This window comes from Phyllostomus hastatus, unplaced genomic scaffold, assembly GCF_019186645.2.
Source record: "Phyllostomus hastatus isolate PE091 unplaced genomic scaffold, TTU_PhHast_1.1 phas_contig_80, whole genome shotgun sequence".
NCBI lineage: Eukaryota > Metazoa > Chordata > Mammalia > Chiroptera > Phyllostomidae > Phyllostomus > Phyllostomus hastatus.
Genome location: NW_025333960.1, coordinates 3151814 through 3177472, shown reverse-complemented (window position 1 = coordinate 3177472; position 25659 = coordinate 3151814). Strand labels below are relative to the sequence as shown.

General features: G+C 42.2%; 1 protein-coding gene across 1 annotated transcript in view; it reads left to right on the top strand.

Moving 5' to 3' along the window:
• Positions 1 to 25659, top strand: part of CHCHD6 (coiled-coil-helix-coiled-coil-helix domain containing 6) — a 337119-nt gene that overhangs the window by 35011 nt on the left and 276449 nt on the right. The window contains exons 2-4 of the mRNA XM_045850165.1: positions 5594 to 5714; positions 9547 to 9619; positions 11532 to 11676. Of these exons, the coding sequence (XP_045706121.1) occupies positions 5594 to 5714; positions 9547 to 9619; positions 11532 to 11676 (339 nt within the window). The remainder of the gene's footprint in view (positions 1 to 5593; positions 5715 to 9546; positions 9620 to 11531; positions 11677 to 25659) is intronic.

Here is a 25659-nt window from a genome sequence, read left to right as displayed (position 1 = left end):
CTCTGGTCCAATTATTTAGCCTGATTCTTCTCACACACTGGCCTTCTTTCAGGCCCTTGGACATGCCAGCTTCAGCTCCTCTCAGAGACTTTATACTTACCTTCTCCTCTGCTTGGAACTAGATCATTTTCTTCTGGATCTCAAGATATAAATGTGGAGACAGATGTCTTAACATTGGTGTCATCTCCTCTGAGAGGTCTTCCCTAATGCCTGTGGCCTCCTGCACACATCTCATCACTGAGATGATGTATTTTATTCTTTCCTAACACTTATCAGTAACATATATCACTGATTTTTAAGATACATTTTAACATCTCTGAATAGGGATGTCATAACATAGATGGAATGGTAATTTCATTGGTGTTCTTTGTCTTCAGGTAATGTAAAAATAATGGTATGATTTATAACTGTTTTAGGTTGTCTTAGATTGGATGAAATAAGATTTGTAAAATGTTTACTTGTTTATTGTCTCACCTCCCATTAGAATGTAAGCTCCATTAAAGCAGAGACCATTTCTCTTTCACTGCTATTTCACTGCTGTTTCTTTCACCTACTGTTTCTAGAACATTGCTTTCACACAGTGGGTGCTTAATAAGCAAATATTAGCTGAGGGAAAATGGGCTGGAGTTACCTTGTCCTTGGTGAGGCTGCTTCTTTTGGTTCCCAGGGCCTCCTTTCTACATGTGCCAGCATCTGTTCTTCCTGGTCATGTGACCCTTTATAGCATGGCCATTACCAAGGTGACTGCCTGTTTCATGCACATCATGCATCATTGATCACCCATACCCACATAGGACCACTCAGCGTTCTCCTCCCTTCGGACACATGTCTCAGAGGACTGGTGTATTTTGGAGAATCCACTGGGAGCTGGGGGGAGAATAAGAGCTGGTAAATGTTTAACAACTGGCTTTTCTCCCAAGAAAGGATCCTGATTTCTGTGGCTTTTTAAGCTAAGTCTCTGATATATGTATATATTTAATCTTTAATTTATGGTGTGCTATAGAACAATTGTATTTGAATTTAAAAAATTATCAGGTCTCAAAAAAATGTCTGTAGTTAATTTAAAGCTGGTCATGAAGTCACCCAGCTTGCGTAATTCCTGAAAATTTAAAAATAGGCTCTTGCAGGCCAATTCCAGCACACTTTTGGGACACCCGAATCTTTTCCCATGCAGATTCACTCTTGAGTGCCTGCTCCATGCCTTACCTGCCTGGAAAAACATCCCATCTCAGCCTGCTGTCACTTAACACCCAATCAGATGTGACCTGTGTAGTTGATTTGAGCAAGAAATGGGCACTAGACTGTACTGTAGAGTTTACTCTTGACTTCACAAAACATTGACTTTACTCAATGTCATTACAGGTTTTAGTTGCTACGCTGTAAAAAGGAAGGAATGAGCCAGTGAATTTTAAAGGCTCTTTCCCTTCAAATATACATAATCTGGGATTTTATATCTATAATCAAGCTAATTTTCTATTTTTTCAAATAGTCTCTCTTTCCTTGATTTGCCTTTTGCTGTCATTCTCACACAAATTCTTCCACTAACTTAAGACCAAAACTCCTTTTTCTTTAACTCTGCACCCTCTTTTGTCCCTCACCACTGAGGTAGCAGCAGACAAAACCTGTTACTTTAAGTCATTGCTGCTGCTGCAGGCCCTTGTCACTTCATGAATAAGGGCATGCTCCCTACTCTAGTGTGCTCCCCATTAACACAGCCAATTCACCTTCCCAAACACCACCCTATGTTCTTTCCTGGCTCAAAAACTTTCACCAAGGCCCACAATTGTTTGAGCCCTCTGTCTGACTTTGAAGTTCCTGTCAGTACCAGCTCTACCCAAGTCCACCTTCCAAATCCATACCTTTCAAAGTGAAAGGGCTGCAGGCATACTGGTCTCTGGCTGACTGTCTCTTTTCACCAGGCTGGCACTGTGAGAGATTACCTCTTCTTCCTCTCCACACATGGTAGCTTCTCTTCTGTTCAAATCCTGGTGCTGACCTCAGGAACACACACAGGCGTACTATCCTTAGGATATCTTGCTCTTGCTGAGTGACATCCTGTCTGGAATGCTCATTTTTGCTTCTGGTTCTCTTTTTATAACAGGTTTATTAAGATGTGATTTATATACCATGCAATTCACCCACTTAAAGTGCACAATTCACTGGTTTTTAGAATAGTCACAAATATGTGCAACCATTCATAAAATAATTTTTAGAACATTTTATTACCCCCCACCCCCAGAAAAGCCCTCTTAACTCTTTAGTCATCAGTTCTCGGTCTCCCCATTCCCCCAAGTCCAAGGCAACCACTAACTACCTTTTTGTCTCAGGATATTTGCTTATTCTGAACATTTCAAATTAGTGGAATCATATAGTTTAGCTTTACATTTATGTTTAGCTTATTTCACATATTGGAATGGTTACAGGTTTATTCATTTTGTAGCATGTGTGAATACTTAATTCTTTTTTATGGATCCAATGGTAACTCTATGTTTAACCTTTCGAGGAACTTCCAGAGTGTTTTCCACAGTGGCTGTGTTATTTTATGTGTTATTTTATATTGTCATCAGCAATATATGAGGATTCTGATTTCTCTATATCCTTGTCAACACTTGTTATTATCTGACTTTTTGATTATAGCCATTCTAGTGGGTATGAAAGTAGTATTTCCCTGTAGTTTGAATTTGCCTTTCTCTAATGACTAATGATATTGAGTATCTTTTGTATATTTTCTTTGGAGAAATACTTATTCAGATCCTTTGTCCATTTTTTGATTGGGTTATATTCTTTTTGTTATTGAGCTGTGGGAATTTTTTTATATATTCTAGATATGTATCTCTTGCCAGGTACATGGTTTGCAAATATTTCCTCCCATTCTGTTGGTTATATTTTCATTTGATTTTGTCCTTTGGTACTAGGAAGTTGAATTTTGTTGACTTTCAGCATATCTGTTTTTCTTTGATTGCTCCTGCTTTTGGTGTCATATTTATAAATCCACTGCCAAAGCCAAGATCATAAAGATTTACTCCTAAAAAGAAGAAAAAGGGGTTAACTCCTATATTTTCTTAAAAGAATTTCATTGTTTTAGCTCCTACATTTAGGTGTCTGATTCATGTGTATATGGTGTGAGGTAGGTGCTCAACTTCATTTTTTTGCATGTGTAAATCCAGTTGTACTAGCACCATTTGTTGAGACTTTTCTCACCCCATTAAATTATATTGGTATGTCTGTCAATCAGTTCACCATAGACATATAGGTTTGTTTTTAGATTCTTAATTTTCTTCCATCACAGTACATGCTTGGGTCTTCTTTTGTCCTATATTACTAAATAGCTATTTGATTTTCATCCATCTTAAATACTAGAGGGACTCAATTATTATTATTACTATTTCCTTACATTGCTAAAAAAATGTTTAAGCTGGAAAGCATTATGCTAAGTGAAATAAGCCAGGTGGTGAAAGACAAATACCATATGATCTCACCTTTCACAGGGACCTAAACAACAAAACAAACAAGCAAGCAAAATATAACCAAAGACACTGAAATAGAGAACAGGCTGACAGTGACCAGAGAGGTGAGGGGAGGTAATTTCAGGGGAAAAGGGGAAGGGTTTACAGGAACAAGTTTAAAGGACACATGGGCAAAAACAAAGGGGGGCGGTGAAATGGGAGGGAGGTGGAGAGGGCTGAGGGGGTGCGCTGGGATGGGAGTAAAAGGCAGAAAACTGTACTTGAACAACAATTAAAATTAAAAAAAAAATGCAGAAGTGCTAAAAGTAAAAATCCTGCCCCAGCTTTTCCTGCTGCTACTTGCAGGGCTTTGTTTTTTATGTAGCCTTTTAGACTTTTATATATGAACAGTTTCATACATCTGTGTATGCATAAATGCAAATATTCAAATGCATTTTTACATTTGTGAATGTACACATGTATATATTGACATTTATATTTGTATGTTTATAATTTTTATAATTGTATATCTCTTTTTGCAAAATTGAGATATACAGTGTCCTGTAACTTTCTAAATCAGCAGTATATCATATACATCCCTTTGTGACAGTTCCATGTGTTACCTCATTCTTTTTTTATTTTTTAATTTTTTAAAAGATTTTATTTATTTATTTTTAGACAGAGGGGAAGGAAGGGGGAAAGACAGGGAGAGAAACCTCAGTGTGTGGTTGCCTCTCATGTGTCCCCCTCTGGGGACCTGGTCCTCAACCCAGGCATGTGCCCTGACTGGGAATCGAACTGGTAACCCTTTGGTTCGCAGGCTGGCACTCAATCCACTGAGCCACACCAGCCAGGGCAACATTCTTTTTTCAGATTTAAAAAATTAAAAAAAATTTTTTTTATCCTTACCCAAAGACAATTTCATTGATTTTATAGAGAAGAGAAGGGTAGGAGAGAAAGAGGGAGAGAAATGTCAGTTTGAGAGAGAAACGTTGCCTCTCACTTGTGCCCTGACCAGAGACCGAACCCACAACTCAGGCATGTGCCCTGACCAGGAATTAAATCTGCGATGTTCTGGTTTATGGGATGATGCTCCAACCAACAGAGCCACACGAGCCAGGGCACCTCATTCTTTCTTAATGGTTGCATGATATTTCATAGCAGGTATACATCATCATTTCTTTAATGAGTTCTCTATTGCTGCATATTTGTATTGTTTTCTTTCTTTTTCTCCTCTCTATTTCAATGCTGTTGAATACATGTGGGAAGACTTTTCTCAGATGGATACCTGAAAGTGGAATTACTCATTGGGATTTTTGTCTTAAAGTCATTTTTATATTTTTCCCTCAGCTGTACTTTATGATGCTTTGCACATATTAGGCACTTAATAAATACTCACTGAAGTGAACACTTAAGGGTTTTCATTCTGCATTTATCCTTAACTTGCTATTCATTTTAATAAACTGTTCAATGACACCCTCATGCCTATTTCACTTCCTCTAAAATGAATGAAAGTTTCCATTATCCAGTTTTCATTAGAGGGAACTAAGGTGAAATGAGTATGTGTGGCACGGGGGAGTATACAAAGTTGAGTAAGAGGAAACCCCAGCCTTCCAGGTGTTTACAAACCATTAGGATGAGGCAGACAGGATATGTGGTGTGTTGCTAAGAGGTACACATGAGTTCTGAAAGGAACAGGAGAAATACTACTTCACTTGGGTGTTAACAGGGAAGATCCCACAGAGGAGGGGACACTGAGATGCTCTTAAAGGAAAGACAAGATTTGGGCAGTTGGAGGCATACCAGGGGTGGGGGCTGCTGGTGGTTCTTGGTGGGAGAGCATAATGAATTCAGAGGAGGCAAGAAAAGTGAGAACTCAGGTTTCACTGGTGCAGGCAGGGAGCAGCAGTTGATGAAGCTAGAGAACCAGCAGGGAACCTGCTGTGGTCAACCTGGAATCCATACAGGGGTTTGCTAATCTGATAAGCACTGGGCCATTACAAGAAGTTTGGAATGGAATTATATTATTGGAGTTGGTCTTGAGGATGTGGTGTCAGTGGTCAGTCTAGGGCATGGTTAAAGGCTAATCCTCATTTCCAGAGGTTTCTATGGTATAACTTTTTCCCATTCTTTAATTCTTCCCTTAGCTTTCTGAAAATGTGGTTAACCTCATGAAGGAATCCAACCAGCCTTCCAAAGTGGGCCAGCTGACTTTTCTTCCTGCTCTTCCACCTTCCACATTTGGCACCTCTAAAGGCCCGGAGAAAGGTACGGCATGATGTAGTCATTCTGTGGAAAACTGGATTAGAGTATGAAAGGAATGATAAACCACGTTCCTTGCAGAACATGTTTGACAGCTAATGTGGCTCTGGTTTGTTTTTGGGAGATATGAACAACTCCATTCTGATAACTGCTTTTGAGGAGAGTGTGGCTTCCGTGCATGACAGATGCTGTCTAGTATAATGAGAACAGCACAGCTTAGTCAGAGCTTCTGCGATTGGTTTTGCCTTACTGTTTCGGTTTTTCTATATGTAAAAATGAGGCAAAAGGGCTTGGTTTGACAACTCCTATAAGAAGTTGCTTTTAAAGATTCATGAGCAAAGCATAATCATTAATGTTGGTATGGTCCAAAGAATGGTAGAGATGTATGTGAATTGAGACAATTAGCAGGAATTGAGTAGGTGACTCTAGCGTCAACCTCAGCAACTCTAACCTAGCCCACACATCCTGGTTCTGGCCTGGACTTCTGGGAGGGCCTTTTATCCTATACTTCCCAGGAGTTCTTCTTCATGTACCCACGCCATTCAGAGGTCTAAGCTGATTTGTTCACTACTGTTTCTTGCCTATCACAGATGAAGAAATTTGTGCTTTTCTCTAAATAACTACTTTCAGCAAACACAAAGGAACAAAAAAAGTTTAAGAAAGGAGGTATAAGGTACAAAAATGTTAAGATATTACAAACTACAAAAGTCTTGAGGCATTTGCTGTTCATGAGAATCTGGGTCTTAGCTATCACTTATAACTTGTGTACCTTTTCACCAATTGACTGGAAGAGCCATGGCACTATGGAGTATAAACTCTGTCTCACCATGGATAACTGTTCTTTGTACTGTATGTGGTCTTACATTAGAGTTGCCTTTTCTGCTGATCCTTCCTATTAGGTTATAAGGTTATAGAACGCAAGAATGATATCCTGTCTATTCAGTATTTACTGAAAGCTGGCCAGGGATCAGGGCATGTGCCTTGTTCTGGGACACAGTGACAGGTATACAGAGACACCATTCTTATGGCACCCATTGGTCTGGTTAAGGAGCCAAATATACATATAACCCAGTAGGTCACATTTTTCATGTGATACTGCAACACTAGATGCATGCCCAAAGTCTAAGGCAGAGGAGTGAGTGACTCACTATTTTAGGGCTGGGCTCCAAGGGGGGATGACTTTTAAACTGGGTTTTGAAAGCAAGAGCAGTGGTGGACAGGTGGTTTAGGCATGCTGAATAGCATCAGCAGAGGTCCAGAGGGGGCGCAGCCTGGCCAGTTTGTGGACCTCAAGGCAGTTTGCCATCTCTGGAGTACAAGAAGGAAAGAGGAGGTGTCAGGGCTGTGCTCAGGGGCTAGGTCCTGGAGACCTCTACATGGTGACAAGAGAGCTTTGGCTTCATCCTTGTGGCCAGAGTGCCTGCCAGGCCCTTTACATCTCTCTCCCTGTATTGTCTGCTTGAGGGCTTCCTGAGCTTTAGCACAAATCAGTACCTATATTTGGACCCATCCCAAGATCTTTTAGAATATTCTATTAGTGAAGGGGCTGAGTGAAGTTCTCAAAACCCACACAAAATACCCCCATCTATTATCATAAGGGCTAGCTCCCATGATTTCTCTAGCTGACTGATGAGTTGAAGTGGGCCTAACGTAACCTAGGACACTTTAATAAGCTGCATTTAACTGGTGAGAGGGAGAGTAATGAAAAAAACAAAAATTGCCAAATATATTATGCACATGTCAGTTTCAGCTTTGAAAGATAAAAGAAGCACATTGCAGTTTTGGTAAGTTTCAATAGTTTGAGAAGCAAAAATTGTGGTTCTTTTGTCATTTGGTTTTAGTTATAATGATGTATTTTTTTTGTTTAAATAATGAGTGAGTTTTGAGTTTCTGAATGCTAAAGAATAGTCAGCATAAATGGACTGTCTTGGAATTGACTAATTTTAAAATATTTTTACTTTTAAAATCAGTGCTTACTTTAATTTAATGATAGAAACTAATGAGAAAAAAGAAGTTAAAATTAAATCCTAGCCCTGGCTGGTGTAGCTCAGTGGATTGAGCACAGGCTGGGAACCAAAGTGTCCCAGGTTTGATTCCCAGCCAGGGTGCATGCCTGGGTTGCAGGCCATAGCCCCCAGCAACTGCACATTGATGTTTCTCTCTCTCTCTCTCTCTCCCCCCTCCCTCCCTTCCCTCTCTAAAAATAAATAAATAAAATCTCTAAAAAAATTTAAATCCTTATGTTACACCATACCTCAAAATAAATGTCAGAGGCATTACAAGATTTAAATTCAAGAATTGAAGCCATAAAAATGTACACAAGTACATAAAAGTACAATAAGTAGACTTTCTAAGCTCCACATCAAATGAAGAAACCCTAAATTATGAAGAAAAGTAGGTACTAAAGCTAAAGAAATTAGAGATATTTTAAAAAAATAAATGAAGAATGAATAAGAAACTAGGGAACTATAACATGACAGTATTGGTAGTCTTAATATATAAAGAGTTCTTAAAAGATTCTTAATGAAAATGTACAAAAATGGTCATATACATGTGATGAGATTACAACTTCACTAATGATTAGACACATTAAAAAATGAGGAGTACAAGGGGGCAGGGAAATGGGTAGACTTGTACATAGAAGGTGGGAGTGTGGATTAGTGTTACTTTCTCTACAATGGATTGATATATTTGATACATTATTTTGTAGCAATAAAAGGGAAATTGTATAAACAGCAAAAATAGGATACATTATATCTCAATAAAGCTGTCATAAGCAAATAAGTAAGGACAGGGAGCATTAACATCAAAATAAAAACTTGTCAGCAGTATACTATTTTCTATTCCTTGTTGAGAACTTGTAATGTTACTATGAAACATATAGTTGTGCCTTCCTTGCAGGCTGGAGCATCACTGGGCCCATCCTTCCATAGGGGGTCTGAAAGTGGGAATCATAGGATGATTACTTTAGGAAATGACTCCCTGAAGGTTGAGTGCTTTAGCCTGTGAGTTCAGCATGCTTTGAAAGGTCTTGGGAGTGGAATAGCAAATCCTCACGTATTCTTTTACAAAGTCTGGTTCTTCTATCATATTTTGTGCCACTTTAGAAGCCTATGCTGGAAGTGTAGGACATTTGGTCAAGGCCACAGAAGTGTTGAAATTTGGCTGAGAGATGGGAAGGATAAAGGCTGGGGGAAGGAGGAGAACAAAACATTCTATATCACCAAGTGGTGAGGAGAGTAGAGTGAATTGGATTTGCTCAGAAATCTCCAAGTTCATGACTGTCAAAAGGTAGACTGACTGTAACAATTTAAAGAACCCAATAATACTAGAGGTTGATTCAGGTTAATTGATATATAAAATACCATTAATAGGGAGTGTTTGCCATATTTGGGATTAGAAATTCATAGAGTGGGGTACTAAGATAAATAAGATTTAAGGAACCCCCTTCCCCCATGTCAAAACTGAGACCCCAGAGATTATCCTTTTAGCACGAAGCATGATGTGGTCTTTCAGCTGTTCCTGGCCTGTGTTTAGTAGATGACCTAGATTCCAAGCAATTGTAGAGTGAGTTGGGATGAATTGGAAACACTGCACTCAAGTAGTTCTGTCTACTGCCAGTCCTGTGTAGTTAGAGGTTCTGGTCCAGAATGAAGGAGTGGAAGGTCTTTGGGCTGTTCCTCTCCAGACTGGCTGGATCAAGGATGTGTTCTGTATTCATCCCTGGGGCATGTCCCTCCTTGGGAGTGTATTCCTGAGCCCCTTTCCTGGATGACTGCAATGCCTTCCTTTGTCCTCTGGTGCTACTGACAGGTCTTTTCTTTTCATCCCTTTGCAGGCTCCAGACTGCCCAGGTCAGAGTATGGTAGTAGCCAGACACCCTCAGGGGTGGAGGGGGATCTCCTTAAGAGGTGAGTGTGAGTGCCCACTCACCCCTGGCTTCGTGCTGTGGCTGAATGCTCTTTCCTCACTGGGGCCCTTTCCCTGGCCTAAAGGCCCTAGGTTTATCTCATGTATTTTGTCTTATTTAGATTGTACAACAACCCTGTAGCATAGGTGGTACTAATCCTAGTTTAAAGATGAAGAAACACCAAAAAGGGCATGTGGGAGTTGAATACTAATGTTTTCAAAAATTAGTGTCTGGACCTTCTGTGCCTGTGTGTGTGTGCAAGCATATTTTTAGAGATATGAAGGAGAAAGTGGAGTTCTTAGAATTCTAACTGTAGTTGGTGAGATGGACTTGGCTCCAGGATGTTGGTGATGTTCCACCAGCATAGGCCAAAACACTGGAGAGCTAGCCATACATCTGAAGTGGGATCTGCTTCACCTCTTGAGGCTTGTATAATAGTGTTTAAGGCATAGAGGCCTTCGTGGAGTGCAGGTTTGCATCCCAATTTTGTGATTTCCTGGTAATATGACTCTGGAAAATTACTGCATCTTTCTAGGCCACTGAGAAGACATAAATGAAGTACCTCTTTCATTGGTTTTGCCCTGATTAAATATGTTAATGCATATAAAGTACACAAAGTGCCAGGTACACAGAGTTCTCAGTGAATGCTAACTGTAATTGTTACTGATTGACTTCTTCAAACCCTTGAAGACGCTGGCCTCTGTGGCAAAGGACCAAATGAGTTTGTTTAGGGGTGTGCAGTGTCAGCTACAGTTGGTTTTCTCCCTCCAGCAGGTTAGCCATGTGGGTCTGTTCCATAGTCATAGATTAATCCACATCCTAAGAATTTCACCTCTGTAATCTAAGAGGCCTCTCCAAGAATAACTAACTTGAACTCTTTTTTTATACTTTTAAACAGTTAAAAAAGATCAAGTAATACATGCTAATGAAAGACTTAGAAAATATATAAAATGAAAATATCATCCATAGATTCATCATTAAAAGACAACCACTGTTAATATTTGGAGTTTTCTTTCAAATGTGTCTTTTCCCTAGTTTAGGATTATTTTTTCAGAGTCATATATAATTTTATATTTTGCTGTTTTTACTTAGTATTATAATTTTTCCCATTTGTTATACCTGCTTTTAGAAACATTTTTATTGCTAAAAAGAAGTTTTTCATTCTCAATTTTTAGGTTGAATCTATAGACAAATCAAATAATATATTTTCTAATGCTAATGTAATATATCATTATATGATTATACCAGATGCTTTTAAACTTGATCTTAATTGCTGGACATTATAGTTGCTTGCATTTCTTACACTATAATGAATAATACCATTAAGATCATCTTAGTACTAGTAACTTTTTTCTCTCTTTAGGATTATTTTACTGGGCAGAAAGCACAGAAATAGGTCAAAGATTAGGAAAAGACTAAGGATGAAGAGTTACGTGTTCAAGAAAAAGATAGTTACATACTATCTTTTTATATAAAATATTTTTATATAAAAACCTTCAAGCTCTCAAATAGAGGCAGGGAAGGTAGGCTTCCCACCCTTCCTACTCATTTTGAAAGAGTAGCTAGTGAGGAATTGAAACCCTGCCCCAAGAATCTCTCATTTGGCAGGTGGCTGCCAGATTCCTCACCTAGTGGTCAGCTTTCCTTCTTTTCCTAATGTATATTATTCTGGTTGAGAAAGTGTCAGCTCTTTTCCCTTGCCTTGGGGATTGTCACCAATGCCTGACATGGGGGGGGGGTTGGGTCAGACAGTATGGAGTTTCACAGTATTCTCTCTGGCCAGCCTCCAGTTCTACTGGCCTATAGATCCCAGTCCCCCAACAAGCTGAAATGAGTGCGCAAACTTTTTCCTGGCTACCTGCTGCCAAGTCATTACCTCTGCACCTGCATTTCCCATGTCTTTCCTGGCACAGGTATAAAAAGGAGCAGGCTGTAGTCCAGGATGAGCTGTTCCAGGTGGTGATGAAGAAAAGAGAGGCAACCACAAAGTACCGGAGTGCATTCCTGCATCGAGGGGAGGGCAGCGTTGACCAGGAAAAGCAGAAGTCAGCCCTGATGGTGAGTGCAGATCTTCCTGAGCTGGCCTTTCATGCTTTTACAATACAGGGAAGCAGAGGTCGGGCCTGATTGGTCTGAAGCCCGGGGCACAGGCTGCCCATTGGATGTCCTCCAAGTCACCTTTGTAGAAAGAGTGTCTTTTTAGGGAGCAGAAACTTGGTTCTTGTAAATCTTGCTGTGACATTGATATACTTTGCTACCTCTGGCTTGGCTTATGTTTTCTGTCTCTGTGGAACCTCAGGTCTATAGTGTAAGAGCTGGATCACTTGATGGCCTGGTACTGCTCTGAAACTTGAGAGTTGTAAGTGCTTCAGTGATATGTGTGCTGCTAGGAGGGTGTGAAGGGAGAGGACTGGGGCTTGGAGCCATGCAGTAAATAAGATGTTGGATTTGTAGAATTAGGCAGCCTGTGTGTGAATCTTAGCTCCCTACTAGTTAGCATGGGCACATCCTCTAGTGCCCATGAGCTTTGGTCAAGGGTCACGATGTTTGCACACAGTATTACCCAAGGGATCATTGGAGGTGATAAGTAACTCTGAAGGATGTAGTCCTCCCTGGCAGCTCACAAATGTGTGCTATTGTTGCTGTTATTGTTATTAGTATACTTAACTGATGGGAGTCTCTTAGTTAGGAGTCATTCTGCTGTAAGTGCATGGATATTCAAAGTATGCAGTAGTCACATAAGAAATGTTGTTGAACTGGGCTGGGCCCTCTGGGAAATATGAACAATGTAGGATCCTCTTCCTTGGGATATTTTTAGTCTAGTGAGAAGACAGCCTTACAACAAAACTGAAAAGGCCAAATCAGTTACATTAAGTGTGCAATGGAGATAAAGATAATATGATTAGGTATACAAGGGCAGTGGTGTCGATCAACTGCTGGTGAAAGAGATGGCATTTGACCTCAGCCTTGAGCAATGTGGAGCCCCCAGGCTGAGGGAGCAGCTGGGCTGCTATAGGTGGATAACCAGGAGGTAATGGGACACTGAGAAGTGAGTGAGGTATGAAGCTACATTAGGGAAGGCCTTAGACACCTTGAGTAGTTAACCCACAATATATCTCACAGCGACTCTGAAACTGCAGAGGATTCCCAGATGTTTATAAGGATGGGAACAATGTCATTTGACTTGTGTTTTTAGAACCCTGTGGCATCCTGGTGAAGAATCAGTTAATGTAGAGAGAAGTTGGGGTGGGAACACAGTTTTAGAGGCTCTTGCAGTCTCTCAGGGGCAGGCAGGTTGTTAGCCCTCTGCAGGCAGCCTGACAACCAAGACAAAAATAGTCAGGTCCTGGAGACGAAGGGTTAATCAATGTGGCACAAGCAAAAATGGTTGGCCACCTAGAACAGTCATCTAGCATGGAAAATTGCAGCTTCCAGATGTGGTATCTCTTTATTCTCACCTGGAATGTATTAATTACAATGAAAGGGAATACACAGCATCCCTTCTCCACCTGCAAAGGAGAGGGCTGGGCCCTGCTTCCTGTGGATTATCCCTGGAAGAGAACCTATACAAGTATGAAGTGATATCAATGATCTTCAGTACAAGTGTGTAGGATTTTTTAAATGAAGGCTAACTTTAAAGGAGATAAATTCTTATTTGATTCCTGCCCCTGAATTTCTGGATGGGTAATGCCCTTCTGAACCAGAGTTCCTAGGAAATAGTGAAGCAAGTGACTTTCTTTGTTTTGAAGAGGTTTAGTAACTACATTTTTGGGCATTCCCATTTTTTGACCGTTCAGCATCCATTTCTTCACACATTCGGTGCCCCTATTTCCTTTTGGGACCATACCTGTTTCCTGTTGTTGTGTCATCTTGCTGGGATTGCAATTCTAACTCTCAGCTTCTTCTATGGAAGCTAGATCTCTTCTTTCTCCCTGCCATGGCAAAGGCAGAATCTGGGTACAGGGCCCAAGGGAAGCCAGTCAGATCCTCTCTCTGGGGACTTTCAGTTTTGAGTGAGTAAGGAGGCCAGGGTGGGGTTGTTTTGTTGCATGACTGACCAAGACATTGTCCTGTGAGGCTGCCATTGATTTTTGTCTGGTCCTCCTGCCTTCTTGAGGATTGGATCATTTGCTGGTAACTTGCTGCCAATTCTCCTTTGCTTCAGTTAGCTGCAGTTGGTTTCTGTTGTTAGGTGCTATAGCCGATGCAGAGCCCAGTTTTAAAGGCTTACAGCCACATTCGATATTCTGTGTAAACAGAGGAGAAAGGAAGCTAGAACCAGGCCCTGTTCTGTAAGTGCCAACAGGGTACTCACCTAGATGCTGAGCAAAGCTATGGCCATTACTTCCATTTGTGTTGGTATGGGTGGCATGTGCTTTTAGTGGTGATAACTTCAAAAGTGTACTTTGGAGGATTTAAATAGGAGAAGAAAAATTGAGAGAAGAACCTGAACAGAATCATGGCGAATTTTCATTTTTCATCTGCATCTTCTAGATGCAAGGATTGAAGGAGCCTGCTTGGCAAAGCACTAAAGTTCCCAATGTTGGGATCACAGCATACCCGCTTAGCGAGGAGTCTAGGTTGCACCCTGACGCAGACCTGGCATGGTCACTGGCCACATGAGCTGCTGCACACTTGTTCTCAGTGACTTCTCTGACTAGTGTCCTCTTGAACTTTGTCTGGAGGACTTTTTTTGTGTGTATACTGAGTGCAGTTTGACATTTAAAGTGCTCTTTTGCCCTGTCTCTTTGCCTCTGACTTTTATAATATTAATTTTTTTTTTTTGCATAAGGGAATGATTCAGCTCATAATTGAGAAAAGTTCATAAAACTAATGATGAGGAAAGGTAATAACTTTTATAACCAACTTCTGATGACAAAAGAGTTATCATTTCCCATCTAGTATATCAGTGATAAACTGTTTTTGCCTAATTTTTCACACTTGCAGACTGTTAAAGTCCCTGTTATATAATTGGGGCAATGGCCCTGGTGTCAATGGAGCCTATGCAAGGTATTCTTCTCTCTGAATTAGGGGAGGGAATTTGGTGTCTAAATAAATGTTTTGGAGTCCAAAACATTCTGGAGAGAAAGGAACAGAGTGGTTTTTTGGGCTGAGTTTTCTGATGGGGAGAGCATTAAAAATCCAATTGATGGAATAATAAAGGCTTGGCAGTAGCTTTACTTTAGGGAAGAATGAAATTTATAACCTTGCCTATTGGATTCTGACACATATTATTAGGTATATGTGACTGCATTACACCTGATAGAAAATAAAAACTTTCATTTTGCAGGGGGGTGAGCAGTTTATGTGTGTGTGTATGTATAAGTAAAATTTTTTTGTGTGCTTATATGTTAGATATTGGGTTTCCTGTTAAATAGAAATAAGTAAGATATAGCCTGACTGCTTAAAATCTAGCTGAACAGAAGTTCTGCAACTAAAGATTTAGTTCTACAACTAAAGAGACTTGGAACCAGCTGGTCCCATACCCTTGTGTAGCAGTTAAAAATCTAGAGGGATATCTTGGCTGTGGAAGTTCCCTCTGAGGAGTGAGGGGCCTCAGCCCCCTATCAAGCCCCCTAGCCCAGGATTTCAGTGCCCAGAAGAGAAGTCCCCATAACTTCTGAGTGTAAAAACCAGCAGGACTGTGGATGAGTGAGAGGAAGGGCTTCTGGAGTCCCACATAGCTCCACTTAAGGACCCATACACAGACTTACTCAGATTCACTTACTCTGAGCTCCAGCACCGAGGCAGCAGCTTGAAAGTCACTAGGGAAAGAACTTAATTTCTCTGGACATCAGGGCAAGAGCTGGGGGGGCAGCTTTCCCCCATACGGAAGTCTGGCATAGGCCATTGTTCCCTTGCTGAGCCCTAACCCTAAAGAGTCAGCAGGCAGGCTCCATATCTGAGTCTTCATCAACCTGGCTAACACTGTTTGCCCTGTGCTGGTGATCTATGACCTTGCCCCAACCAACTTTTGGGCCCACCCAAGCCATTTTCAGTAGCTTTTCCATACAAATGGCCTGTCTATGCTCACGCTTTGGGCTTTCCTAAAATCTCTCAAATAAACAGCATCTGGCCTCAGCATGCCCATACCAATAGCTAAGTGACTCCAGGTGTGGTACTAATGGCAGTGGACCTTGGTTCATAGCTTGGTCTCTCCAAAGTGCCTCCAAGCATAGCACAGATAACAGCCATCTGCAGATCACTTTGTAGCTAAGGCAGAGAGCCCACAGGTGGTGGGTGACCTTGGCCTATTCCTCCCAAGAGGCCTCAGAACCAGCACACCCTGTGGTTCAGACCATGTCAGAGCACCTCCCCAACCACTTCCACACTGAAGTGACACACTCAAGGGGTGGACTCAGTGGGCATCAGAGCTCCACTGAAGTGAGTCTTGCTCTGTGGGGTGAACCCCTGCATAGCTGATCCTACATGGTGGTCATAGCCAGTCCTCACAACCAATCAGCTTGGGGATAAATTCTTGCCATTAAGGTGCCAACAGTGATCAAGGTTCAACTACAACAGGAGTGTGCACACAGCCCACATGGGGGGTGCACCTGAAGTGCCTAGCTTGGGTATTGGGGAGGCTGTGCACTGGACCCTACAGGACATTTCCTGCATAAGGCCGTTCTACCAAGCCAGGGAGATGTAGCAACTCTACCTAATGCATAGAAACAAAAGCATGGAGGCAGCCAAAATGAGAAGACAAAGAAACACATTCTAAATGAAAGAACAGAGTAAAACTCCAGAAAAAGAACTAAACAAATGGAGACAATTTACTAGATGTAGAGTTCAAAAGACTGGTCAAATGAACTTGGGGAAGAGTAGAGGAACTTTGTGAGAACTTCAACAAGGAGATAGGAAACAGAGAGAGATAAAAACAAAAAAGAATCAGAAATGAAATATACATTAATTGAAATGAATAACATATTACAGAGAATTGGCAGTGGAGTAGATAAAGCTGAGGATAAAATCAGAGTTTTGGAAGTTAAGGAAAATACCTAATCAGAAAAGCAAAAAGAAAAAAAAGAATTCAAAAACATGAGAATAGTATAAGAAGCCTCTTGGACAACTTCAGTCATATCAACATTCACATCATGGAGGTGCTGGAAAGAGAAGAGAGAAAACAAGGAATTAAAAAACCTATGTGAAAAAATGATGGAAAACTTCTTTAACTTGGTGAAAGAAATAGGCACACAAGCCCAGGATCCTAGTGCAGAGTTCCAAAGTAGGTGAACCCAAAGAGGCACACACCAAGACACATCATAATTAAAATGCCAAAGGTTAAAGACAATGAATTTTTTTAAATTCTTACCCAAAGACACACTTATTGATTTTAGAGAGAGTGGAAGAGAGAGAGAGGGAGAGAGAAATGTCAGTGTTGGAGAGAAACACTGATTGGTTGCCTCTTATATGCACCCCAAACAGGGACTGAACCTGCAACCCAGGCATGTGCCCTGACTGGGAATTGAACTGGTGACTTTTCAGCCTAGAGGACAATGCTTCAACCAAGTGAGCCACACCAGCCAAGGTGACAATAAGAGAATCTTAAAAGCAACAAGAAAGAGAAAAGCAGTCACCTATAAGGGAACACCCATAAAATTGTCAACTGATTTTTCAACAGACACTTGGCAGTCCGCAAGGGATTGGCAAGAAATATTCAGGGATTAAAAGCAAGGACCTACAACCAAGATTACTCTATCTAGAAAAGCTATCATTTAGAGTCAAAGGATGAAGAGCTTCCCAGACAATAGTTTTCCTTGTGAAGATCTGTTTGTCAGCAGAGTAACATGTCCTCAGAAGTGACCATAGAGTATTGTAACATCATACCAAAAGGACAGGAAACTACCATAGGAGGAAGGAGGCAGCAACAATAGCCTCTTCATGGTGGAGTAGGAAAGTCTTTTAAGAGGAAGTGACATGTCAGCCGAATCTTAAAGACTGAAGAGAAATTTGCAAAGTGAGGAAGAGTAAGAAAGGATGTTGCAGATAAGGGTACAGGAGGAGCAAAGGCTAGTGGCTGAGAGAAGACAAGCCTTTTGGCTGGAGTCAAGGGGAGTGGTGAGTGTGGCAGATAGGAGAGGCCAGTTTAGGCCTTTGCCCAGAGTGAAATTCTGGAAGTGTAACAGGGATCTTTAGGACAATGCTTTCTTCATCCTCAAAAGAGACACTGAAGAAGAGAGACTTTTTCTACTGAATGAACACTGGAAAAAGTTTTAAATGGCAGATGACAATGTTGGGACCAAATCTTTCTGCTAAATAGAGGGCAGTAACTGAGTGCTTCTCTACCTGAATGTGCCCATCTAATTTAAGGACTTAACACAGAAAAAAGTGACTGTCTTGCTCTGCTTTCCAGTTTTCAGGGGAGTTTTGATCTATTATTGCATTATTTTCTTTGGTCAAGCACTCCAAGTGGCTGCCACTTTAGCTCCATGAACCCAATAATCAGAATTTTAAGAAAATACCAGATTCAGAAGTTTTTAAATTGCAATTTACTGAAATTATGAATGAGATGGAAGATTTATTTTGGTTTTACTACAGCATTTTTTCCTAATTCTTCTCTCCTGCATCTTTGTAAGTCTTGTTCCTCAGATTATAAACTCCTTGAGGGGTAAGAACTGTGCTCTCTCTGTAAGCAACATCACTTTGGTCTTCTCTGTAATGCTCAGCAAATTATAAATGCACAACAGATAGTTTTGGAATGGCAAATCTCAAGTGATTGAGGGTGTGGGGTGGTGTCTCCTGCTTAGGAGACTGCATAAAGCCTTGGTTGACTCCTCACTGCAGTGCCCCATTGCAAGTAGGTGGAACAGGTACCCATTTCAGCCTTTCCTAGAATGGATAGCAACTCACATATCTGACCTTTCAAACAATAAAGCAAAGCAGAACAACAACAATAAAAAAGCACATGCAGCATGATATCTTGGAGTCAACTAGAGAACAGTTTATATGACTACTAGTCAGAGATATAGGGACTTGGGTTTAACTTGTGTGGAATAGGCAGAGAGTGGGTCTTTGGCGATTTAGGCCTGGGGATTCTGGAGGCTTTGTTCTTATGCTTCCTCCAGTTTGAGCTGCAGATAGAGATCTTGAATTCCTATGGAGATCTACTTGTAAGCACTTAGAAGGCTGGTAAAAGGCATAATCTGGAAAAAAGAGAGCATGATATCCATAGTCCCTTTCTTTGTTCCCTTAAATCTTGCTGGGCTTTTTTTTTTTCCTAGATTACATCAGGGATTGACAAATTTTCTCTGTAGGAGCCAGATAGTAAATATTTCAGGTTTTTCAGGCCACAATTGGTCTCTGTCACATGTTCTTTGTTGTTTTTATAGCTCTAAAATATGTAAAAATATTCTTAGCTTAGAGGTCATACCAAAAGAGGCTCTAGGTTGTATTCCACTTGTGGGCTGTAGTTTGCTGACCCATGGACTGGACAGTGCAGCTCTGGGGATTTTAATTTTTTAAATCTCTGAGGAACCAGATACCTCAAGGAGCCGGGAGACAGTGGCACTGCCAGTGGTCCCAGTTCCTCAGTGGTTCTCATTCCTGTGAGAAGTTTCATGGCATGGTGGTGTCTGTCAGCCTCAGTCTTCTTTTTTTCTTTTCTTTTTTAAAAAGATTTTATTTATTTTAGAGAAGAAGGGAGGGAGAGAGAGTGGGAGAGAAATATCAATGTGTGGATGCCTCTTGTGTGCCCCCTACTGGGGACCTGACCTGCAACCCAGGCATGTGCTCTAGACTGGGAATCAAACTGGAGACTCTGGTTCACAGGCCGCCACTCAATCCACTGAGCCACACCAGCCAGGGCTCAGTCTTCTGATCTGCAAAATGAAAGTTTTTCCTTGAGACAGACTGCAGGGCTCTTTGTGAAGGGTCATGAACTTCCACTTTAAGTCCTGATTCTCTTTACTTTTGGAATTTTTTATGGTTGCTACTTTTCTGCTGACATTCCCTGTTATTTACACATGTTATACACTTTTCCCATATTTATCATAGTTATTCTAAAATCTGTATCTGAGAATTCCAACATCTGGGTCATTTCTGGCTCTGGTTCAATAGACTGTTTCCTCTGTTGATAATCCCATTTTCCCACAGCTTTATGTGCCTTGTAACTTTTTATTTCCACTGGACATCATGGACAGAACAGTAGATACTGAGGTAAATAGGGTTTATGCCCAGAAATGCCACTTTTCTTCTTTGACAGATCATTAGTGTGGGTGGATGAGTAAATTTAGTTGATAGTTGAGAATGGTGTGGGCTTCATTGTTGCTTTGGCTTCAGACCCTGTGAGGGTATAACCAAAACCTGTTTAGCAGGCTTAGAATCTGATCACTTCAGGGTTTGTCTGTGCTCTCCTGCTCCATCAGACTATTTGGAGGCCCTGCTTACCTGTCCCAGGATACTTCCTTGTACCTGCTGTAGCTGTGGACAGCTGGTATGTGGTGCTTAGTGTAGAGTCTGGAGTACCAAGAGGTTTCTCTCCATCTCCTGCCTGACTTTCAGGTGTCAACAGACCCTGTGCACTTGTGCCTTGGGAGTGTTCATGGAAGGAGCTCATTCAATTCTGCTCTGTATCCAAGTCTTTTAAATAGTATAGTTAAAGAAGATTCTCATGACCAATACCAAATTTATTTTACTCTTCCCTTTTATTGTCATCACTTTGAAGCACTCTTCACTCACCAGAGAAAATGAAAAGGGCAAAGTACTATGACTGCTCTCATTCCCTACCTGAATGTTTGGTCCCAAATGGCAATTAATGTATAGGGTCAGTCCTTCCACAGGACAAGTGGAGTCTCCCAGAGACAGATATAAAGGGACACACCACACAGCTGACTACCACTATTCCCACATTTGCTAAAAGAGCAGGGGTGTGTACATTTCATTATTTTAGAGGTGTGGGATAATTAGTTTGAAGGGTCATTGTGAGGCCTCCTGGGTTCCTAATTTCTTTATTAAGATCAGCATTAACATAATCTGATGAGAGATTATTTTCTTTTTCTCTTTGGAGAAAAGAAAACTGTAGATAGGCTTACATGAAAACTGGTTCAACTGTATTTTTAATTGATTATACACTAAAAAAAACCTTTGGTTTTATTTCTCATATATTTTATACAAATTGGTGGAGGAAGGGCATAAAAACCAGACATGGCAGCCAGTTACCATCTAAGAGTCTGGCACTAAGTCTAGGGATGGCCCTTAGTGCATAAGAACAGGATTGTGATGCCCACTTTGTGGATGGTCATGAAGATTGACCAGAGGCTAACCTAAATACTGGCACCCAGGTGCTCAAGGAAGTGAACATGTTGTTCTGAGAAGGTGAGGCAGATAGAGCACTGCATCCAAATGCCTGTCACTGGGATCTTTTCACTCTACTGCACTGTTCCTTCTCTCTGGAATGGGAGTAGACAGGGTTTCACATTGTTGGCAGTGTTATAATTTAGTCTTTTCTTCACCTCCTAGGACTTGTGGTCTTAGGACACAGAGTTGATGTGAACAGATTCTTAGAATAAAACAGCCATGGAGCCTTCTGACCGGTTGTGTGAAAAGAGAGGCAGGGCCTCACAGAAACACCTTCCTTCTAAGCAGAGGCCTTGGGGTTTTCCAGATGTGTGTGTTACGGGTATAGGATGAGGGCCCTGTGGTGGCTTTGATGCTGCCAACTGTCTTTACCAGCTTCACTTTGCTCTTTGTCCTCTCTGCCAGGCTTTTCAACATGCTGTCCATCAGAATCACTGGGAAATTTGGTAAAAAATACATATAGTTGACTCTCACTCTGGAAGTAACAGGACTGGATTCTTTGCTGCCATGACCCTGGAATTTATGTTTTTAACAGCTCGCATGTAATACTGGCACAACAGGCCCAGAGCTGGCTCCTGGGCTGACAGTGGGAGCCAGTGACACCAGGAGGACTCATGGCCCTTTCTGCTATCTGGTCTACTAAAGGATATGGAGTGTCCCACTGATGCTATGGCTCTCCAGGCAGGGACTCTGCTGTTTCAAACGCTCACCAGGTGACCAATGGCCCTGTCCCTGACACAGATTGCTGACCACCTGGATGCCTTTGTCAGACTTCTCAGCCTCAAAGGAAAGCAGGAGCTCTTTTCTTTGCTGAGGATAGATAATCAAGAGAATCAGTCATCTGCTGGTACCATGCTCTGGGAAGGGTCTAAATGAGCTGGACTCAGCATTTTAGGGGATGGAGCATAAGAAAATGTTGCTAGATGCCAAGTGGTGATGGTGATGGGACATGGAGAATGCCAAGTGCCACCTATCAGACTCCCAGTAATAACCTGGTTTATGTGAGAGCCCAGACTCTTGGTGCCTTGCAGCAGCAGCCTCTGTAATGCTGGAGACATGTGGCAGAAACTGAAACAAACCTTCACAAAGCATGTTGAACTCATGAGCCAGACAAAACATGGGAGGGCTGCTATGATCTAGTTGCTTCTCTTGCCATGAGAACATGGCCACAGGTGGGCCCAACAGACCTCTGAGGGTTACACTCCTGTATTGTCCCTGAGAAGCCTGTTAAGTTCTTGTTTTTCATTTACCTCATTAAGTGCATTGTGATGGTGTCCTTGGGGTGAAAAAGTCCTGCTTTTCTGTCAGCTGTTCTATGCATTTGTTTTACATGCCACTGTGAAGGTGGTGGTCACCCTGGTAGTGAGGAGGGGGAAAAGGACTAGGGTGAGGGGATGAGTAGTGGGATGGGGTTTAGAGGGGCCCAAGATTTGTCTGGACCAGGTCACCAGGGTGGTGCCATTGGGGAAAGGAGAAGGTGAATAGTGGTCTCCAGCTGTTTGAATTTTAGCGGAAAGTAGAAAACTTGTGGACTCCTCTTTAAGGACTTATGGACTCCTCTTGAAGGAAAGCTATTACTCTGTGAACTTCTCAGATTAAAATGTAGGAACTTCAGAATCTGATTGGTCCAGAATGGCTATGAGGTGGGAAGGAAGAGTCCCAACACTTTGGAATAATACAAGATGTGCATTTAGTATTTTTTTAGTTAAGCTGAAACTCAAGTGTGTGTCACAGCCTGGCCTGATTAGGATTTGTACAGCCTTCTTCCCTTTGCCACCTCACAGATCTGCAGATGCCTTTTGTTTTCCCATCCCTGGCTCTGATGCTAGCTCAGGTGACCTCTGCTGTGTGCTGACAAAGCTGGAAATCCTCATTAGCTGCTAACTTTATTAGGCAAATGGTTGATCGTGGTTCCATTCCTGATGTTTTTGCTTCTAATTAGCAGATTGCATTTCTATCAAAATGTCTGTTAGCACCAAGGATGAGCTAAAGAGGCTGGCAGCTAGGGCTGGGATCTGGAGGGAACTATGAAAGAAGCTTTTCCTCTTAAGCCTCTTCAGGGACTCAGCTGCTGACCAGCCAGGCTCCTTGGCCTCTGTGTGCCTGATGGGTCCCAAGGGATCTCAGCTGCAGACCTCCATGCAGAAACCCACCAGCAAAGGGGGGTAACCTGCGTCGGCTGACAGGCATCAAAGCAGCAGGTGGCACCTTACTGACCTACTGCTTTTGAGAGTTTGGGGCTTTTGTGTTTTGAATAGGTCTTGTGCAACTGTGTATCAGCCTACAATTGTCAGGAAACCTGATTTGAGAACTGGGGCCCTCCTTCTAGCTGGAGTCGGATGGTGTATGCTAGCAGTCTTGCCTCTGAGAGGACACAGGCTGTCCAGGCAGTACCTGCTGTTTGTGCCTGCTCTGCACCTGTTCCCTTCCTCTCCTGTGGGGTAGTGTTGGTTACTACCCTGCCACTCTTTTCATGCCTGGGGAGCAACTGGGGCTGATCCTGGAATCCAGGGTGATCTTGGCAGCAGTATATTTTCCTTTTCTCTCCTGCTGGAGGGAAATTAGGCTGGTGCCTGCTGACTTCCATACATCTCTCTAAGATGTTAGCAGGTCGAGGAAGAGAGGAGGGTCATGGTTTATTATAAGTCAATTTGTGTGGTCTGTTCACGTAATCTTTGGAGAACTATCATTCTGCCATTTCCTTTTTGTGAAAAAAAAAGTTTTAGATTTGTCAGTTAAGCAGAATGTGTTTGCCCTTTTGGGTAGATGCCACTGCTGGCTACTGGCACAGTAAAGAAATTGAAAAGGAATTGTTGAAAAGTGAAATAGGAGAAAAGTTGCAAATTATTCCCCTTTACCTCTGTATCCAATCAGTGGTCTAACCAGGTTTCCATCTCCCAAGTCTGGGTACCAAGATGATTGCCCTCAGATAGAGCAACATGTGTGCCAATCAAGAGAGTTTTGGCTATAATGGCAGCCCAGGTGGCAGTGGCTGAAATAGTAGGGGTTGTTTATCTTATGAAAATAAGAAGTCTGGGGCAGACAGCCCCGGCAGGTATGGTAGCTCAGTGTATCAGGAGGGATCCATTGTTGTCCTCCTTTCCTTTTGATCCTCCATCCTCAGTGCAGCTCTTCTCAGGGCCGCAGGATGGCTACTATGCCTCCAGGCTGGAAGAAGAAAAGACCAAGAGCCTTTTTCTAGTGAAGTTGTGTTGTTTTATGTGGGAGTAACACCTTCCCCAGGGACTCTCATTAGCACAACTATGTCATAGAGCCATCAAGGCTAAAGGAGGATAGTGAGTAATTTTTGCTGGGCACTTGACCCCTCCCCCAAATAATTAGGGTTATGTTATTAATGAAGAAGGGGCTGGATGCTGGTCAGGTGACAAGCAGCACTTTCTGTATCATGGCAGTGTAGAGCCCTGCTTTGGGACCTGTTAGATCTAGACTCATATTCACCAAGCACTGTCCATGACCCTGGACACATTACTTAACCTTTGTGAGCCTTGGTTTTCTCATGTGCCAAATGGCAAACATCTAGATTTGTTAGGATGCTTTGTGACACGATGTAAGCAGAATAATGCAGCACGCTGTCTGGCAGATGGAAGGCAGCCAGTTCATTCTTTGCATTATGCCAACTCCCCCAAAATAAAGGGGAAGAAAAGCTAAACAGGGACTAATCTGCATCCAAAAGATGGAAGAGGGGACTGAGTCTCCACATGGTGGAGAAGCGACAAGACACAGAGGGTGTGTGTTGTGGCTGTTACTGAGTCCCAGCCCTCCTTCACCTGAGCCTGTGTCATTATCAGCAGCATACGCAGCACATCCCTTTCTACCTTGTGCTCCTTTGTCCTGAAGCAGATCATCTAAATCCTCTTGGGCATTATCTGCTGACTCCTAAGGTTAATTTGAGCTAAGAGAGGAAGTGCTGCTGCTCTGGTGCCTGCACTGTCCTTGTTTGTGTCTTCCTGGAGGCCCCGATTGGAGTGTTTTTGTGGGCCCTGGGCTCTTGCGAGGCTGAGGGGAGAGCCCACTTGCATGCATTCTTAGTGGAGTTGGGGAACCCCAACTCTTGGCAGCAATTCCTTCTTCCTTGCCTTGCTGAATCCAGCAGGATTTCTTTGGAGGATTCTCGTGCTTTTCTCTTTGCTGGGACTCAGAGAGGGAGTTGGGGTAGCAGCTAAGGGGGAGTGTCCAGTAGAACAGCTCTGTGTACAAGGCCTTTGTATGATTCATGCCTGAGCAGCTGAGCTCTGATGCCACTGGGACTAGGTGTTGGGAGGGGGTCTCCATGGAGGGGTTCCCTGAAGCTTGTTGGCTTCCCCCTGCCCACCCCTACCTCCATGTTAGCATCACCCAACTGCAGGACAGTCAGTCACCCACTCTCTAGTTACTATGCTGACTCTGCCATTGCTCATACTCTTCCCTAAACATAGCCCTATTGTTACAGAACAGGGGCGGGGTGGGGGGGTGGCGGGCAATTATTGGCCCACCCAGACATGCCAAAAACTGTTACAGAACACACAGGGCCAAGGGGTGTACCATGTACTATTACCGAAAGGAACCCCCTCTAGGTTCGATTGTCCACCACCTTAGGAAAGACGTCTCTCAATGCCAGAGATTTGTGAAAAGGAAAGGAAATGTTTATTTAAAGCTATACAGACTTAAAGTAGTGACCCAATGTCTTCATTAAAATATCAAAGTCCTTTTGGATACCCACAGATGCCCACAGTGCTTCTTTCTTCC